The sequence below is a fragment of the Phaseolus vulgaris genome, chromosome 3, assembly GCF_000499845.2.
Source record: "Phaseolus vulgaris cultivar G19833 chromosome 3, P. vulgaris v2.0, whole genome shotgun sequence".
In the NCBI taxonomy this organism is placed as follows: domain Eukaryota; kingdom Viridiplantae; phylum Streptophyta; class Magnoliopsida; order Fabales; family Fabaceae; genus Phaseolus; species Phaseolus vulgaris.
This window is the reverse complement of record NC_023757.2, coordinates 1883344-1901869: the sequence shown is the minus strand read 5'-3', so window position 1 is coordinate 1901869 and position 18526 is coordinate 1883344. Positions and strand designations below refer to the sequence as shown.

The 18526-nt window shown below is 33.6% G+C and overlaps 4 protein-coding genes across 4 annotated transcripts; 2 read left to right on the top strand and 2 right to left on the bottom strand.

Moving 5' to 3' along the window:
* The first annotated feature begins 918 nt into the window (after positions 1 to 918).
* On the top strand, positions 919 to 3502 carry LOC137806172 (uncharacterized). The gene is made up of 3 exons (XM_068606156.1): positions 919 to 1035; positions 2449 to 2628; positions 3271 to 3502. Exons 1-3 carry the CDS (start codon positions 972 to 974, stop codon positions 3366 to 3368), a joined length of 342 nt encoding a protein of 113 aa, XP_068462257.1. The 5' UTR covers positions 919 to 971; the 3' UTR covers positions 3369 to 3502.
* A 478-nt stretch (positions 3503 to 3980) lies between these two features.
* Positions 3981 to 6471, bottom strand: LOC137806170 (uncharacterized). The gene has a single exon (XM_068606154.1). The coding sequence runs from the start codon at positions 6122 to 6124 to the stop codon at positions 4061 to 4063; it is 2064 nt and encodes a 687-aa protein (XP_068462255.1). The 5' UTR covers positions 6125 to 6471; the 3' UTR covers positions 3981 to 4060.
* Positions 6472 to 9761: 3290 nt separating this feature from the next.
* Positions 9762 to 10807, bottom strand: LOC137805748 (probable calcium-binding protein CML25). Its single transcript, XM_068605674.1, has one exon. It carries the CDS (start codon positions 10572 to 10574, stop codon positions 9996 to 9998), a length of 579 nt encoding a protein of 192 aa, XP_068461775.1. The 5' UTR covers positions 10575 to 10807; the 3' UTR covers positions 9762 to 9995.
* A 2854-nt stretch (positions 10808 to 13661) lies between these two features.
* On the top strand, positions 13662 to 17824 carry LOC137806169 (ankyrin repeat-containing protein At2g01680-like). Its single transcript, XM_068606153.1, has 3 exons — positions 13662 to 14260; positions 15323 to 15732; positions 16741 to 17824. Exons 1-3 carry the CDS (start codon positions 13954 to 13956, stop codon positions 17608 to 17610), a joined length of 1587 nt encoding a protein of 528 aa, XP_068462254.1. The 5' UTR covers positions 13662 to 13953; the 3' UTR covers positions 17611 to 17824.
* Positions 17825 to 18526: the final 702 nt, after the last annotated feature.

Below are 18526 nucleotides of genomic sequence, written 5' to 3'. Positions count from 1 at the left end.
TTTATAAATGAGATAAATTTTGATGTATCTGTGTTGGAGATTCTATATTGACTAGAGATTAGAGTTTTTCATCTTTCACAAAATCGACTCATAGGTTTGAGATTGCACCCACTTATATACAATGAAATGTCTTTATCTCTAGTCGATGTGGAATCTCCAACAATCTGAAAAATGAATTAGAAATAATGACTGGTACCCACTCAATTTGACTCTACATAAGAATATTCTTGGAAATTTTTAAACATAAAATTTTCCAAGGTTGTCTCATTGTGTTTTCTGAATTCAATTATGTGAATTTTTCAAAGGTAATCTTCATCTATTGGATCCTTCTTATTTTAGGAAAGTTCCAAGAAAAAAATACACATAATTTTTGGAGGCTATCTTGGTTAATTAGGGTTCATGAGTCAAAGTACATGAACAGTTCTTCAAATTTATAACTCCTTCAAATTGCAGATATTTTAGTTTAATCAATTAAACTTACAACTTAAATGAGTTCTATAGCAGGTTAATTCTCTGGAAATTTTACAATTTTATGTAAAAATATATAAGACTAACTCTACAATAAAATTATTAATTTTAAAGAAAAATAATAATTTAATTAACTCTATTTTAAAGTTAGATTCATGTACATATACCATATTTAATTGAATTTTTTTTATATATTTAAAACGTCAAAGTGAAAGATATTTAAGGTTAAAAATAATTCCAGTTAATAATTTGATTGAAAAGTTTAATAGCATTCAATGTATTTTATTAATTTACAATTTAATAAAATTATGTAATATAATCTGCTTTTAAATTTAATTTTATAAGGAATGAAAATGACTTTAATGAATGTGACATCATTCTTTTTAGTGTTCATACAAAGTTCATTTCTGTCTATAAATTGAAATCATGAAACATGTTTGAAGAAACATAAAACCTTCTTCTCTTTCTCTTTTTATATATCAAAATATTGCAATTTAGGAGATATGTCAAATCCCTCATTCACATTTGCATTTTTGTTTGTCTTTCTTGCAATAGCAGCTTCTCAAGGTATTTGTTACAATTGATATTATATTTAGTATTAAACTAACATTAATTTAGTGAAGTTTCTTAGTCCATTTTTGTCACTTCATTTTGTATGTGCAGGGTAATTCATTTTGTATGTGTAGGGCAAGTAATATTTTTTTTTTCAATTAAAGGTTTGATCTACTGCTAAATATCTTTTTACTTGATTTTTTTTTCAGTTTGGTGTCTGAATTTTTTTTTTTTTAATTCGAAAGTCTGGAATCCGTCATTTGTCTGATTTCAATCTAGTTGGTGTTTGTTTGATTGTGTGTTGTTTATACCCCTTTATGAGTTTGGGTTTGTTGGATGAGAAGTAGGGGTGGCAATGCGGGTTGGCCCGTCCCGCATAGGCCTGCTCCGCATAGAATTTGTGAGCTGATTTTTGTAGTCTGTTCCGCATGAGGGTTGGTCCGCATAAGAAATATTTATTAAAAAATTATTTTTTTAAATAAAAATTTTGAATTTTTTTATTTATTTAGATGCATTAGGTAAATGGTTTCATAATATTATTTTCATGAAACATGCGTAGTAAGATGCTATTAAAAATTTCAGAATGTAAAATATGAGGCTACATGAAGAAAATATGAGGGTGTAGAAAAAAAATTATACATTTTAAAGTTATGCGGGTCAACCCGCCCCGCACTTGACCCGCGCAAGCTGCGGGTTATGTGGGGGGATTAAGCGGGCCAGCAGGTTGAAATGAGCAACCTGCCTCGCGTTTTTTTCAGTGGGCCAGCCTGCATGACTTGTCCCACTTTGCCACCTCCTAGTGAGAAGTGTTTGTGTTTATGTTTTGTGTAAGGGTTAGATCACTCTTGAAGTGGTTCTTATTTGTTTTTTTTTATAAAGAAAAATTCTTATTTTTTTTGCAAATATAAGGAAAAAATTCTTAATTTTTTTGCTGATAAAGGAAAAAATCTTAATTTTTTTTTGCTGATAAAGGAAAGATTCGTAATTTTTTTTGCTGATAAAGGAAAGATTTGTAATTTTTTTCTGATAAAGGAAAAATTCGTAACATTTTTGCTGATAAAGGAAAAATTCTTAATTTTTTTCCTGATGAAGAAAAAAATCTTAATTTTTTTTCTGATAAAGGAAAATTCTTAATTATTTGCTGATAAAAAGAATCTAACTCATTAGTCTGACCTAAATCACCTTAGAGTATAATTTAAATTATTATATAATATTTAAAAAATATAAATACACAATTATATTTAATTTAAATTATAAATATTTAAAAATTGATGTAAAAGTAACCACATTATCATTTATCATTTGATCTAATTACAAAATTAATTAATCAATTAGAACTAAAATATATTCATTTACGACCATATATATATATATATATATATATTAGTGATATTCACAAGTTTTAAAAGTATAGATGTAAGATTTCAGGTGTTTCACCTTCAAAGACAACAAGAACAGACACAATAGCTGTTGATCAGGATCAATGTTTTGTTGATAAAGATTGCATCCAAATCCTTCCCCTTTTGGGTTGTCCTAGAGAATCAGTTCGTTGTGTTGCTATCAATGGAGAAAGAAAGTGTCAATGCAATTTCAGAAAAGGAGGATCAGGTATAACAATTCAAATTTAACAAAATACACATCTTCTTAATGAAGTAGTTTTTCTTCAACATTCTTTCATTCAAGCTTCTTATTGTATTTATTTTCCAGTTAACTTTCTAATATTGTAGGTGATATTTTGCGAATTTTATTAACTAAATTTAAAAGTTGAGTTAGAGATAACCTTATTTATTGAGATGATATTATACCTGTGTGGAAAGAGGGTCCCGGGTAGTAGATGCCGCCAGGTGTACAATTGTTAATGTGTCGATGGTTTTAAGATTCCTTTGAGTCTCCTTCTCATCATGTTGGTATTAGGTCGATCATGCTAGTATTCGGGTGGTAGGGATACTTGCGATTGCACTCCGACGCTTAAGAGTCAGTGCTAGGATTTTAAATGTGTTATCGTAGAATATAAAAAAAACACATATCTAATTCTTCTTTTGATAGTTCTATTTATATTATTGTTTATCTTAATAATATGTTATAGATCAACTATTAACTGATGTGTAACGATTCCTTAATGTTTTATCCGTTACCCACTAAATAAAAACACTCATTAAATAAAAACAAAGTTGTTAAGATGAATAGTAGAAAAAATGTTTATATATTAAATATTGAATTATAATAGTTGTAACACATTTAATTTTGCAGGTGTTTCATCTAGGAATAAACCAAGATATCCATGTTCTATCCATGTTCAAAAACCCAAGATTGCATTGCTTACCCTCCGGAACTTTGTCATGGATTAGCAGGAGCTTTTTGTTATCGGGGTAATTGTGTTTGTGGATAAGAACGAACAACCAACAACTCAAACATTTTCAACATGTATTTTGAGGTTGTAATAAATAAAAACTCAATAAGATTGAACGTGTCTCAATAATAATGATCATGCATTGAATTAATGTACGAAAGTGAAGAACAAATGCGTCTCTTGTTATTTTTAATTATAATTTTTAATTCTGTGCTAGTCTTGCAAAGTTATAATGCATGAAAACTCATGAAAATCCTCTTTCTCTGATTTAAAAAAGTTTTTAAGAAAAAGGTAACAGTAGATTAAGATTAATGCCACAATTTCATGCAATATTAACAAATAATTAAAAATTAATTTCACTAAAAAAAATCAGTTTTACACCCAAACAAAAGAGAATTGAAGTTGAAGATTTCCAACTCGACTCAAGATTAAAATATATTAATATTTTATAATATAAGAAATTAATATATAAATAAGTACAAACTTGACTTATAATCACTGAATCAGTTTTATGAGATTGAATTATAGTTCAGTTTTATGAGATTGAATTATAGTATTGAATTATAGTTAAGTTATAGTTAAAGTCCACCTCTTAAGTAGTTTTAAGAAGTTTTATGAAAAGAAACCCAAATTTATTTGGCCATGAAATGGACATTACATTAGACAAGAAGATAAACACAGGTAACGAAATCAAACGTCACACGTTATCCACAATGGTTCTGCAAACTCAGCCTTCAACTTATCCCAATTCTCACCTTCACCATCACCATCCACGTGGCACAACACCAAATCTCCATTGTGCCACGTGGGCGTTCCATTCTCATAGGCATTACACGTCAGCCTCCTCAACCCACTCCCATCAACCCTCACCACGTACAGATCCCCGTACGGCTGAAACTGGTTCGGCAACCCTATCGGCTCCGCCGTCACGCCGCCCAAGTTCGCCGTGAAAACCAGCCACTCTCCGTCGCCGCTGAAGCTCACGTGATTTAACCTCTCCCTCCCACCCTCCACCCCCATCGCCACCTCCACCCTCCGCAACCCACTCCCGTCGGGCCTCACCAAATAAATCCCAAACACCTCGCTGTTCTTCGGCTCATGCCTGTTCGACGAAAACGCTATCAAATCCCCTTTCGGGGACCAGCACGGCATCGTATCGATCCACGCCCCCTCCGTCAACCTCCGTATCCCGCCGTTAAACTCCCCCTCAACGCCGTCCACTATGTACAAATTCTTGTGCCCCGACCTCCCTGACCGGAACACCACGCTCTTCCCGTCAGGGGAACACGCCGGAAAAGCGTTGTTCCCGGTCTCCTCTCTCGTCAGAATCGTCAGCTTAAACGGAACCTCTTCACGGTCGTCTGTGAAATGAACCGGGTCGAATTCAATACGACCGATTTGCACCGTTTTGGAAACGGACTCGAAGATTGGACCGATGGAGGTGTATATCACGTTTTCCGTTGGGCTCCACGCGTTGTGAAAGCACGTCCTTCCTTTGAGTAAAGTCCATCGTTGAGAACCGTTTGATCGAACGACTTTCACTCCGCCGGTGGCCTCTAAGGTGTGGTTGAAAGCGATGAAATCGCCGTCGGGGGAGAAGCTAGGAAACGAACCGTTAAGCCTGAGTAACTGTAAGTCGCGAACCGGAGAGTGAACTTTATCGAGGTGTGGATATTTCGACTCGCCCTGAGTTGACTCGCCTCTGAATCGGTGGTACCCGAGTTGGCTGGAGTCCAGTGAGACGAACGGGTTGTAGTGGTGGAAATTAGGGTTTATATCTTCGGTAATTCGTTGGAACGTTTGCGATTCCAGATCGAAAATCTCCACGTGGCGGAAACCGCTCTCTTTGCGGCGAGTTGCGACGGCGATGCGCTTTCCGTCGTGGAAAGCTGCCGGAGTGAAACAGTGCAACCCCGGCGGCGTCACGCGAATCGGCGAGCACGAGTTTTCCGATATAGGTACCTCATCCGAATCGTTTAAATTGACGCGGAAGATGCTCCACCATCCATCGTCGGCGATTTTGTGGAAGAATACCGTTGAATCTCGCGACCACGTTGGCCAGCCCCCGCGTTCGCTCACAGTGACTCGTTTTCCAGGGTCAGCCTCGGGGAAAACGACAATCTCCGTTTGTAGTTCGCGGAAATCGTTGGTCTGCCAACGGCGGGAGCGGTAAGACGCGACGGCAAGGAATTTCCCGGTGAGGGACACGGCGGGGCTGTAGTCCACCTCGCCAGGCGGGGTGAGTCTAGTAACTGTGGCGGCGGTGGCGCCCTCCTCAACGGCGGAGGAGTAAACGGCGCTCCAGCTGGTGAAAACCTCATCAGGTTGGTGGTGAGTGGAAACGAAGTAGAGGTTTCCATTTCTGATGATGGGGCGATCGAGGAAGAGAGCGTTGGGGAGAAACGATAGAGGCTGGGGTTTGTTATCGGGTCGGGTAATGTAGAAGCGGGGCGAGCCGGTTCGTTCGGAGACGAAGACGACGTCGTTTTGGTGACTGATGAATTGCGCGTTGAAGTTAATTGAAAGGCCGTCAGTGAGGCGGTGGTCGGTGGAGGCGTGAGGCGGAGGGCGGTGGCGGTGGAGGTCGACGGAGAAGACGTCGAAACCGTATTGGGGTCTTCCGACGGTGTTAAATACGACGGTTCCGGGAGGTGGCAACATTGGAAGTGAGTGAGTGAAGTGAAGTTTGGGTGTGGATTTAAAAGTGTTGGTTTTGCACTTTATGCGTCTGCCATGACGTACGATTCTCAACATTCTCAGTACCCAACTTTGATTTGTTGAACTTTGAAGACTCTCAAAAGCTACAAACGAATAATTGAACTCATCTCACCGTTCCCACGTGCTTCACATCATTCCGCACAGAATCCATAATCCTTTTAATAACTTTTTTTTAGTGGGTTTTTTTTTTATTAATTTGTCACTTTGTTATACAAATTGTTCTTGGTTTAGTGGGATTAAAGTCATTTATCTCGGTCGATTTTATTTTATTTTATTTTGTATGAGATATTTGAATGTTTAAGTGAGATTTCAGTGTATTTTATATGTTTTTAATTATGTATTTTATATGTTTTAATATAAATGATGAGGTATTTTATTTTTTTTGTCCATTTATATGATGATATTAGGTAGAATTAAGACTTTAAATCATGATTAAGAATATATTAATTAATATTTAATCACTGATTTAGTCTTGTTAATTTTGTATTTATGTATAATAAACTTAGTTGTATCGATAGATCATAAACGGATACTGATAATTCTAATAGGAAGATAAATTGTTTAGATTTTTTTCCAAAAGTGATACGTTTCAAAAATAATATTTGAAATGAATTCTGGAGAATTTTATTTTTCCAAATAGGATAGATCACTCTCTTGTGTAAATTCTTTTACTCAAATACATCTAAAACATTTCTTTTCTTATAATGTTAAATAATGTTAATAGAGTGGATTTATCTAAAAATATAGATTAATATATACATATAACGTAATTTATTTTATAAATATAAATACATCATGTATTTAATAAAAAATAATTTCCACTAGGATAAAAAGGTGTAATTATATTATATTATATTCTTACACTGATTATACATCAACCTATTATTCTTCCAAATCGATTATGTATTAGAACCAGATTATAAGCTATAACTCAAAGCGTAATAATACAATTAAATAATAACCATAATAATAATAAGAATAAGAATAATATTTAAGTTAGCCAATAATGTTCTAATAAAGTTTTAAATTACTTGTAGAATTAATAATGATTATGAATATGTTAATAATAAATGAAATTGAACTCCTTTTCTTCTATTTTTTGTTTAAGAGTGTGAAATGGAGAGATTCTTCTTAGAATGTAAGAGTGAAGAGAGCTTAATTTTATTTGTCTTGGTTGAAAGAGAGAGCTTCAAGTGTTTGATTTGAAGACGTTTTTGGTTGTTCCTATTAACGTGGACACCATCAACATTATCTACATCTTACAGCTGTATCACACTTGTTCCTTTTAAGGTTCACTCTACTACTGTTTCCAATATTGTGTTTGTTTACATTGCTCCATTGTTTATAAAGATGGAAATGTGAGTGACGTCGTTGTTTGAAGATGTGAGTGAAGAAAAGTGTAAAATGTTGATTATATCTTCAGGATAATTGATTATGGTGGTTTTTTCAGTTGGTTGGTAGTCGATTATATAGTGTTTTTGAAGAATTTCATAATAATTATGATGTATTTTTAAATTGAATAATTATCAAATAAAGTACAATTTAAACTGCACTTAATTTCGTTTAGTTACCCAATCGTTTGTTGGACTAGAATTGTATTGGTATGACCGACACCTACCATTCAAGACTCATTGGATGTATCCATCTTTGAGTCTGGGGGGCAACTGTACCGGTATGGGCGAGACCGAGATTCGGTCTCCCTAACCGAGATGCGGTTTATTTGACCGAAACAAGGGAATTCTGATCGAGCCCAGGGAACTTGGTCGAGACTAGGGAAACATGATCGAGACAAGGGAACCCGGCCGAGACAAGGGAAATCACCACGGACGGCCCAACCGACCGACACATAAATCCATTAACACTCAAACCAATGTCAGTGAAGCTAATCTGTCATTAAGGATAGGTAATACATCCATAAGTGTGATCCATTCCACTAATCAGGCTCAATAAGGTAAGCACATTAAAATAATATAAATAGCACACATCCCAAGGAGAAAGGTACGTCATTTATTATTGTGCATCTACCCGAATACTGATCACCCGCTTTGTTGACTTGAGCGTTAGAGTGCCTTCCGCAGGTACCCCCATTCGGTGTTCACCCGAGACCAAGAGCCAAAGGAGAAGCACAAAGACAAGAAGAACCTCAATCAAGCACCCAACAACCTGCTCGATCGAAAGAGGAAGACGAAGACTTCAATAGTTCTCTAAGTCCCATCTCTCTATTAGGAACAAAAATAAATATTGTGTTTAGCATGATTTGATACATAAAAATATATTTTCCACTTAGTTATTTAAGCATACAATTAAAATAAAATAAAATAAATTGTTGAAGTTTGATCCAAAATAGGTCATTATGTTTAAATTGAGGAGTATCATTCTTGTAGAACCAACCATTCTTTGAATCCCAAGGGAATTCTCACCAGAAGAAACATGGTCTTCTTTGTTTTCTTTGACCCATTTTCTGATTGTGACCTTCTCACTTCGAATTTGTGAGACAACTTGGGATTCGACCTATTCCATGTTTGCTACTCTCCTTTGTATCACAACTTTCTTAATTGACTAGTTTGAAGCATTTTAATGAATGTGTAAATGAAATTCCCTTCCTTTGGCTAGGGAATCTTTACACTAATGCTGCAAAAAGATCACATGTATTATTTTCAAGAGGTCTCTATTTTAAGGTGGTTTAAGCTTTTTAGTTGAAAATTTGGTTACACATAATTTGTAGAAATCCTTGAAATAGGAAATGAGGTGTTCACAAACACTAGAGCAAAGTTAGTATATACCACATCACACACTTTATGTCAGATAAAAATATGACGAAAAAATGCATAGTGAATTTTTTTAAAAATAAGTGGAACTTTTTTACATAAGAGACTTTGGTGTTGTGTGCATTTTTCATATTTTCAACAACATATTATTGTGTTAAGTTGTTATCATAGTCCCTTTTTTAGGGTTTTTGTTGAGCCATCGGGAATAAAAAAAAATGGGAGATTTATGTCTTCCACATTTATGTCGAATTCTTACTTAACATTACAAACATTTTACATTGAATTACATCCAACGTTTTTGCTTTAGATGAAAACTCAAGTCTTAAGTGAATTAATTAATTTTAGGAGCATATAATGGATAAAAATGGGCTAATTTGTTACCTCTATTGAAATTGATTGAAAATCTTGTTATTCCATTATTGAGTAATATTTCATTCTCTCGTGATTGGTGATTTGTGCTTTAAGAGCTCTATCAGTAATTTCCCTACACTCTTTCGTTTTGTTGCTGCAAATCATTCATTATTATTATTATCATAATCTGCTACAACATACGACCATCTTCGTCATGTGACATATAGTGTTCCTTCAACCTCTCACTCTCAGTTAATTTGTGCATAATTTGTGTTTTGTATCCTACATTTTAGAGATTATATATATTTTTGCATAATTTGTATCCTACATTTTAGAAATTATATATATTTTTGCCTCGATTATTCCCGTGTCAATGCCATAAAACATCAATGTTGCGTTTAAATCATAAAACGTGAATGAAGAAAGTGAGGAAACTGAATCGAGTTTGAAAGACGAAGGAAACAGCTATGCAGAGACAGAATCTGATATGAAGGAATCGAATCAGCGTATTTAATTTCCCCGAAACTGAGTGATAAACAGAAAAAAGAAACAACTAATGGAAACACACGCACACGCATCTATCCACGTTGATTTGTCGAGGGAAAAAATTGGTGGAAAAATCAGAATTAATTCTTCCCCTTCAAAGTAGATACAAAAGAGAGGGGAAGAATTAGTTCTGATCTTTCCAAATAAACTAACGAAAACGAAACAAAATCAGAGACAAAAAATTTAAGAAAAAAAAAGAAAGAAACCTTTTGATTTGATGAGTGCAACATGTTTATTAAATTTTATTTGTTCCCTGTCATCATGATCTTAAACTCCTCGAAATTTATCATGCCGTTGCCGTCACCGTCGACGCCGGCGATCATCCTGTGGCACTCGTCGAGGGAGCACTCGTCGCCGAGGCTGGCCATGACCATGTGCAGCTCCTCCGCGGTGATGGAGCCGTTGCCGTCGATGTCAAAAATGGAAAACGCCTCTTTGAGATTCTCGAGAACCTCGTCGGGCTCCACGCCCTTGGTGTTCAACTCGATGAACTCCTGCAAGTTGATGTGGCCGTCGCCGTCGCAGTCGATTTCCTGGATCATTCTGGAAACCTCCTCCTCGGTGGCGTGCTGGCCGAGGCACTTCATCATGGAGCCGAGCTCCGACGAGGAGATTCTTCCGTCGCCGTTGGTGTCGAACTTTCTGAAGACGTATTCCAACTCGACGGTGACGGGGGCGCGTGAGTGGTTGTGCATGAACGATAGTGATAACGATGAGGATGGAAGCGATGACGGTGGTGACGATGAAGATGATGTGTTGGATAAGGTTGAGGTTGTCTTGGGCAGTTTCTTCTTCTTGCCGAAGAGAGATCTGAGACCCATGGTTGTGGTTTGAGTTTTGGACGCTTGGTGGAAACAAACGCCGAAGAAACTGAGAGAAAGAAGTCCTTCTTGTGAAGAGAGAAGAATCTGTGAATGTTATTATTGGAAAGGAAAGAGGAGTGGCTGGTTTTTGTTTTTCTATATTAACAACCATTCCTGCGCGATTCAAGCACTTCGATCCATCAATACCATTCTTAGATCAATTATCATCATTTTCTTTCTTATTCACTCTAATTTCAGTATCCAAACCGGAGAAAACAATTAAAGGTGGTGATATTTTAACATCACAATCAAACAAAAAAAACATGTACTTGGTGAAACAATATAATATTTTAATTATATTTAACTTATTATTAAAAATATACATTATGAAAAATATTATTTTCACACCCACTTTTTGCATTGCTCCAAATTACACCTTTCAAATGATAGAGGTTATAAAGTGTAAAAAGATATTTTTGTCATTTGAAAATGTGTAATTTGGAGCAAGAGGTGTCAAATTATCATTGCTCTTCCAGTATATAACATTCTTTCTTGGTCTAAAACTTCAATTTTTATATGAAATTACAAAAATATCATTTTTTATATCATTAATTAAAGGTTGTACAGTGGAGCAAATTGTCATATATCATTCCTCTGTATTATTTTAAGAAAAATGGTTTTTTTTATCTCATGCTCCACCTTACACCCCACTAAATATTAATAATATTTTAATTTTTTTAATTTTGAAAATTATTTTAACATTTTACATTTTGCTTATATTTTCATTAAAAGGATTTTTTCATTTTTAATTTTTTTTATTACAAATATTAATATTTTGTTGTGGGTGTAAAGTGAATAGGGTGTCAAAATATCATTACTCTTATTTTAATTTAAAATATTATAATATTATTGTAATAAAAATATTTTTTTACATCCATACTCCACACTACAACCCGACTTTAAAAAAAATATGTTATTTTTTAACAAAATATCATCGCTAATCTCAAAATATGTTATTTTTTTAACAAAATATCATCGCTAACCTCAAAAGTACTAAATTATGTAAAAGTTACATGAACAAAATATTTTGTTAATATTTATAACACCTTACATATATGATATTATAATATAATTTTATAGTATAATATCTTTATAAATTGAAGACTTCCTTCCTTTGTATTTGTAATAATTTACTTATTTTAATAATAATTTATGTAAAATTTAATTATGCATTTAAGTATATGTTTAACCATTTTTATATTTTTTTAATTTGATAATTCATAAGTAATTGGACCTCTATTTGAATTACATTCTTGATAGGTTTCAACCGTTTCAACAAAAAACAATCAATTTTAAAAAAAACACATAACGACTGTTTTTATTAAATCTATTCTTGAATTTAAATATAAATTATTATCTTTTATTTAATTTAATATTATGATGACGATTTCAATGTAATCCATCATTATTGTTGGACATTTATAACGATGGTTATGTTTGAAAGTGTAGTTATAATGTCAAAAAGTAACAACAAATTTAATAGTGATATTAATAATTAATTTATAATGACACCTCAATTTACTAAAAAAAACAAAATCATTGTGGAAAGCTGTTGTCAAAGTTATGTTTACAAAAATTGAAAGTTAGTGACCCTTTGCTTATTGAAACATGAGACATTTGGAACCATTATATATAATACTATTATCTTCTACTATATCTCTAACTCACTCTTCTTTTTCTTTTTCTTTTGCTCCTACAATTTAAATAAAATTGAAGAATTAAAAATTAATGAAAAAGAATTATGTGGAGGAAGAAAAAATATACCCTTCATTGTGATTTGTTTCTTCATTATTATTTGGATATTTTATCCTTTCCATAATGAAGAAAAACACTTTTGAGTCCATGATTCTTCTTTTTTTTTTAATCTTACAATTAAATATAGTTAATTTAACATTCAAAATAGAAAATATTAATTAATATAATGAAGGTAATAATAAATATTATAAATTAAGATAATAATGTATTAATTAATGTAATTAAGGCAATCATGAATTTTAAAATAATATAATTGGACTATTTTTTGATGAATAATTAAATTAAGTAATATATTAATTATTTTCTATAAATAAGATAATTATACGTAATACATTTAAATCTTTAGTAGGTTATGAAAAATAAATTTTATAATATATTTTTTAAATGTCACTACTTTTATTCTTCATAAACTATTTTTTAAAAGGGTAATTACATATAATTTTTTTTATTTTATATGATATAATAATTTATGTATTTATAAAGAATGATTATTAGTAAAATATAGTACAAAAAATATTTTATTTATTAACTTTGAGTTCTTAATTGTAAAACAAGAAAAGAAAAATTATTATTTTTATATTAAAAATATTTTTTTTATATATCACCATCAACAATCCTATTAAATATTAAATATATATTGAGTTGTTTTATTTATTTTCATTGGAGCTAAAGTTATTGGTCTTCTAATAAAAAATAAATCAATAAGATAAATTTATTTAATGATAAAATTTATAATAAAGTGAAATTTTAAATATGATTAAACAATCAGACCAAAATTAAGTATGATAATGTTTGTGAGTTTTCTTCAAGATAGTGAAATGATGAAATTGTAGTTTGCATTTTTATTTATTTTTATTTGAATATCTTCTATTGATGATAAATACTATTGTGAAAATGTGAAAACATCAAGAATTGTAGAATTTTAAAAAAAATAAAAATTGTGTTGGTAAATTTAAAAGTTTCATCTAGTCTCTTCTTATAATTATTTATGGATATTAATAGTCTTATGTATACATTTTGTTAATATATGAGTTTTGATTTATGCGATGAAAAATGATAGTTGATTACTTGAAATAACCTCAGCTAAAATTTCAAATTAGATAATGATATAATATAAAAAAAATTATTTGAAAAATTTAAATTATTTTAGAATAGGGTTATGTTAACAACTATTAGAAGGAGTTAAGAGATTATCTAAAAGAAGAAAACTCTAAAGAAAAGTTTTTGAGGAATCAAATTTTGATGAAGAGAATAGCTATAAGAGGAGAAGGTTATGATAATGGAGGAATTATGCTTACATAGAAACAAACAAGACTAACACTCACATGCATTCTCTGTGCAACACGACCCCACCATCCCAAAACCAAACAAATAAATACCAAATAACGTGTCTTTGCCAACTTCTCATCCTTCTTCCACTTAGATACTTCTCATCTCTTCTCTTCTTCCTTCACTCTTGCTTCTCTTTCTGTCTCTATCTCTTTTTCTTCACACCATATCAACCTTAAACCCCAAAACACAACAGGGTTCAGAAGAAGTGAAAGTTGAATACTTTGTAGTGCAGGTGCAGGAGGAGGGTGTTATGGACTCCAAGGCGATGACTTTCATAACCCACCAAGCCATTTTCAACGCGGTTCGATGTGGGGACCTTGAAGGGCTCAAGGAGAAGCTGAAGAATTGCATGGGTGAGGTCTCATCAGAAGGGGTCATTTCTGAGGTGATGTCTATGCAGAACGATGCAGGAGAAACTTTGTTGTATATAGCTGCTGAGATTGGTCATCTTGAGGTGTTCAGCTTCTTGCTTGGTTTGTGTGACTTGGAGGTGCGGAAGATCAGGGCCAACTCTGATATGAACGCCTTTCACATCGCAGCCAAAAGTGGCCATTTGGGTAGGTTTTTCCTTTTGGTTCTTTAGTTTCGTTTTCCACTTTTCAGCTCTTAAATTGGGTGTGTGTCATTTCTTGGAGTTGGTTATGGATTTTGCTGTTGAAGGATTGTTGAATCAATTCACTATAAACCCATTCTAAAAAAATGAGATTGGTTGTTTTGTTTGATGGTATTTATGCATTTAGCTCCCTTGATTCGCAGCTTTTGAAGTTAGAGGAAATTCAAAAGGGTAGAAATCTTCTTCTTTTTTTCTGATAAATCTGTGAACATCACCCTAATCCAAATATGATAGCACTTATTCCCAGTAATCAATTTTGAATGGGGAATTTTCTGAACAAACATGGTAATGGCAGTCTTCCAATGTAAAGATTCCCAGGGATGGAAAACAGTGCATCACTCACTAGCATCAGCCAAAGTCTTCATAAAGGTTTTGCAAGACTTACTTATCCAAAATGAGGCAAACCCATATTCAAATGTTGCGAAGTGGAGTGTTTAAGAATTTTGGTTTACCTTTTCAACCTCGATATATAACATTATGGAATACACCTTCCAGACCTCACATTCCATCTTCAAGGAGGCATTTTTCCTTTCTTTCATTTTTCAACATATTATCATCAACTAGAAAGATCAAATATTATACTAGAACCATGAATTGCTACATATATGCCTTATTTGATATTGATTTTATTCTCTCTTTAGGTAGTCTTTTAAATTGATCATGTTCACCATGAATGTCATAGGTCAAATTATAGCACATCTTGTAGAATTTCAGGATAGTAGCTATAGTTTGATTACTAAACGTGTAACACTATCAAATTCCTCGCTACAATTTATGTTATGGTATTTATAGGTCCTAAAATGGGAAAAGAACCAATGTTGGGAAGTCTCCCTCTCTGACTCTTAGATTAGTCTCTCATTTATGGGTGAAGGGTACTGAGGGAAACAAACAAAAGTGCAAATATTGAGACAAAGGGAGAATTGTCATATTGCAATTAACTTCACTGCTACGATGATGAATATAAGGATTTCAATTCTGATATATTTGACTGTCAATCTTTGTCCAGATATTGTAAAGGAAATTTTGAGCACTTGGCCTGAGGTTTGTAAGATATGCAACTCCTCTAACACTAGTCCCCTATATCTTGCTGCTGTTCACGATCATTTGGATGTGGTGAATGCAATATTGGATGTTGATGTGAGTTCAATGATGATAGTAAGGAAAAACGGCAAAACTGCATTGCATAATGCTGCTAGGTATGGCATCCTTCGCATTGTAAACGCACTGATTGCCCGTGATTCTGGAATAGTCTGCATCAAAGATAGAAAGGGTCAAACTGCATTACATATGGCTGTCAAAGGACAAAGTACTTCGGTGGTGGAAGAGATATTACAAGCTGATCTTACGATATTGAATGAACGAGATAAGAAGGGAAACACTGCTCTTCACATGGCTACCCGGAAAGCCCGTTCACAGGTCAATTGAGCCACATAGTTGATTTCCTTTATTCTGAGCTTTCTGCAGTTTTAGAATAAATTGGTCCATCTAATCTTTCATGATGTTATGATTATGTTAGCTTCTTAGTCTTCTTGACCATAAACAGAATAAGGTCGCATTTCTCTCTTGCACAGTATCCTGAATCAGCATGTATTCTTGCATTTGCTCATTATTCTTGAGAATAAATGCTCAGTTTGACTTAGCTCATGCTGATATTTGTCTTTTCAGAAACTTAGTTTCAGGCTTTTCGGAATAGTTTAATGGATATAACATGATAAGAATGATAGGGAGTTTTGTTAAAGGTACAGGGTTCTGCTTCTACTGTAAAAGTATGGTTCATTCTGTATCAAAGCATTTTTCAAACCATAAACTACCTGATACTTGTAATCAATATTTGTTTATACCCTTTAAAGAGATTGTTGATGCTTCAGTTTGCAATAGCAGGACATATTTTCTTGATGCCCTGCACTCAGGTGTGTTAATAATGGTATGCTGCAAAATCTAGTTCAAGGAGAAGCAATTCAGACATCTATTAATAAACTCTAGTCATAGATGACCTGGCAAGGGATTTTAGCCTTGTGATTTTGTATGCTAGTAAAACAGTAACAATAAAATAGCACCACACTGCAATCTTGGATTTTCAGGAATGGCCTGTGCAACCTTAACTCGTTTGTTTATCTCCAAATTGTCCCTGTGCATGTTTGTTTTAATGTTTAAGGCTTCTGGACCCAAGTCAAACAGAAATCTGTAGCTTCTACATCATTTATTTGTATTTGACGCAATTTTGTTAGACAACTGTGTGTACATAACACAAAACCAAGCACGCAGTTCATGTGATAAGAAGTGAGTTTCATTTGCACTCATACTCTACAACCTGATATAATAGAAAAAATACATGTACAGTTGTTTTTGCTTTCAAAGTTGTAGCAAGCCTCTCTTGCAATGAATTGTCTTGTCTCTACTCACACATGGTTCTTCTTATTTCAGATAGTGAGCCTCTTGTTAATCTACACAGCTATAGATGTCAATGCCATCAATAATCAGAAGGAAACAGCCTTGGATTTGGCAGATAAACTGCCATATGGAGATTCATCTTTGGAAATCAAGGAGGCCCTTACAGAATGTGGTGCCAAACATGCCAGGCATATTGGGAAAGTGAATGAAGCCATGGAACTAAAAAGAGCTGTGAGTGATATAAAACACGAGGTGCAATCACAGCTTATACAGAATGAAAAGACTCGCAGACGAGTTTCTGGTATTGCGAAGGAATTGCAGAAAATTCATAGAGAGGCAGTGCAGAACACCATCAATTCTGTCACAGTAGTATCCGTCCTCATTGGCTCAATAGCATTCATGGCCCTATTCAGCTTACCAGGTCAATATCGAAAGAAGCAACCGGAGGCAGGAGAGGCAAACATAGCCGATGATGTTGCCTTCAGTGCTTTCTGCCTTTTGAATGCTACAGCTCTTTTCATTTCTCTTGCAGTTGTTGTTGTTCAAATCACTTTGGTGGCTTGGGATACAAGGGCTCAAAGGCAGGTTGTGTCAGTGATTAACAAGCTTATGTGGGCTGCATGTTCTTGCACTTGTGGGGCTTTTCTTGCTATATGCTTTGTGGTGGTTGGAGAGGAAACATGGCTTGCTATTGGTGTCACCCTTTTAGGAGCACCAATTCTACTTGGCACTCTAGCATACTTGTGCTACTTTGTTTTTAGGAGACGTTTCGGACTCCGTGGTGATTCCCAGAGACTGGTCAAGAGACCAAGTGGAAGCAAATCTTTCTCATGGTCTTACTCAGTAAACATATCAGATGCAGATGATTATGATTCTGATCATGAGAAGATATATGCTCTGTGAGTGAGTTTGTTAACTTAAGTTGAGTTGATATCCTTCCACCCATGTGGAAAGTGAAATCTTTACTCACTAGGATTCAGCTGCTTAATCTGCAGTTGGCTAGAAAGCCTTACACAAGAAAGTTGGTTTGATATGCTGATATATGAGACTGATAATCAGAATCAGTGTAGATTTTTGTACATGGAAATAAAAATATCTTGTTTGAGGCTTATATCCAGCTCTGGATTTTTGAAAATGGTTCTGCTCCTTAATTTGGATTGTGTTAGAGTTTAATTTGATGACTTGAAGTTTCTCTGCTATGAAGTTGATATGGAAAGAAAGTTATTTAGAACTTTAATTTGGTAATTGTGTGTTCAAATTTTGTTGGACAAGAAAGATATCACTTATAAGGTGCACCAACTCCAACGTGAACATCAGACGTGTCATAGATACTTATATATATCATGTCAAAAATCTAAATCAAAAGTTAAGATTTAAGGGTAGTTAAGTTTTTTAGTTCTTATTTCGTTATGATTCTTGCAAAATAGAATACCAAGGAACTTATCTTATATAGTGAAATCCTTTGAAAATATGTTTCCCAAAAAATGTTACAAACCTTGAATATTTGGTTAACATTTCTTGATAAAAGTGTATGAGAAGTGTTTAGTTAGGAATATTGTTTTACTCACGCTTTAAACTTGTTATAATAGTCTTGGTTGATTGAACATAACCTTTGGGGATAAAATGGCATTCTTCGAATTTCTACTTAAATTTAGTAAATTGAATTTGTTATATTCACTAACCAATATTTAACCATGCGCTAACCTTTTTGCATAGGGATTTTTTCTCAACACCATAAATATTAAATTTCTCACTTTGTCCACCTAATTTATAAAAAAAAAGCGTGAAATTCAAAAGTTATTCTTTTTCATGAAAAAAA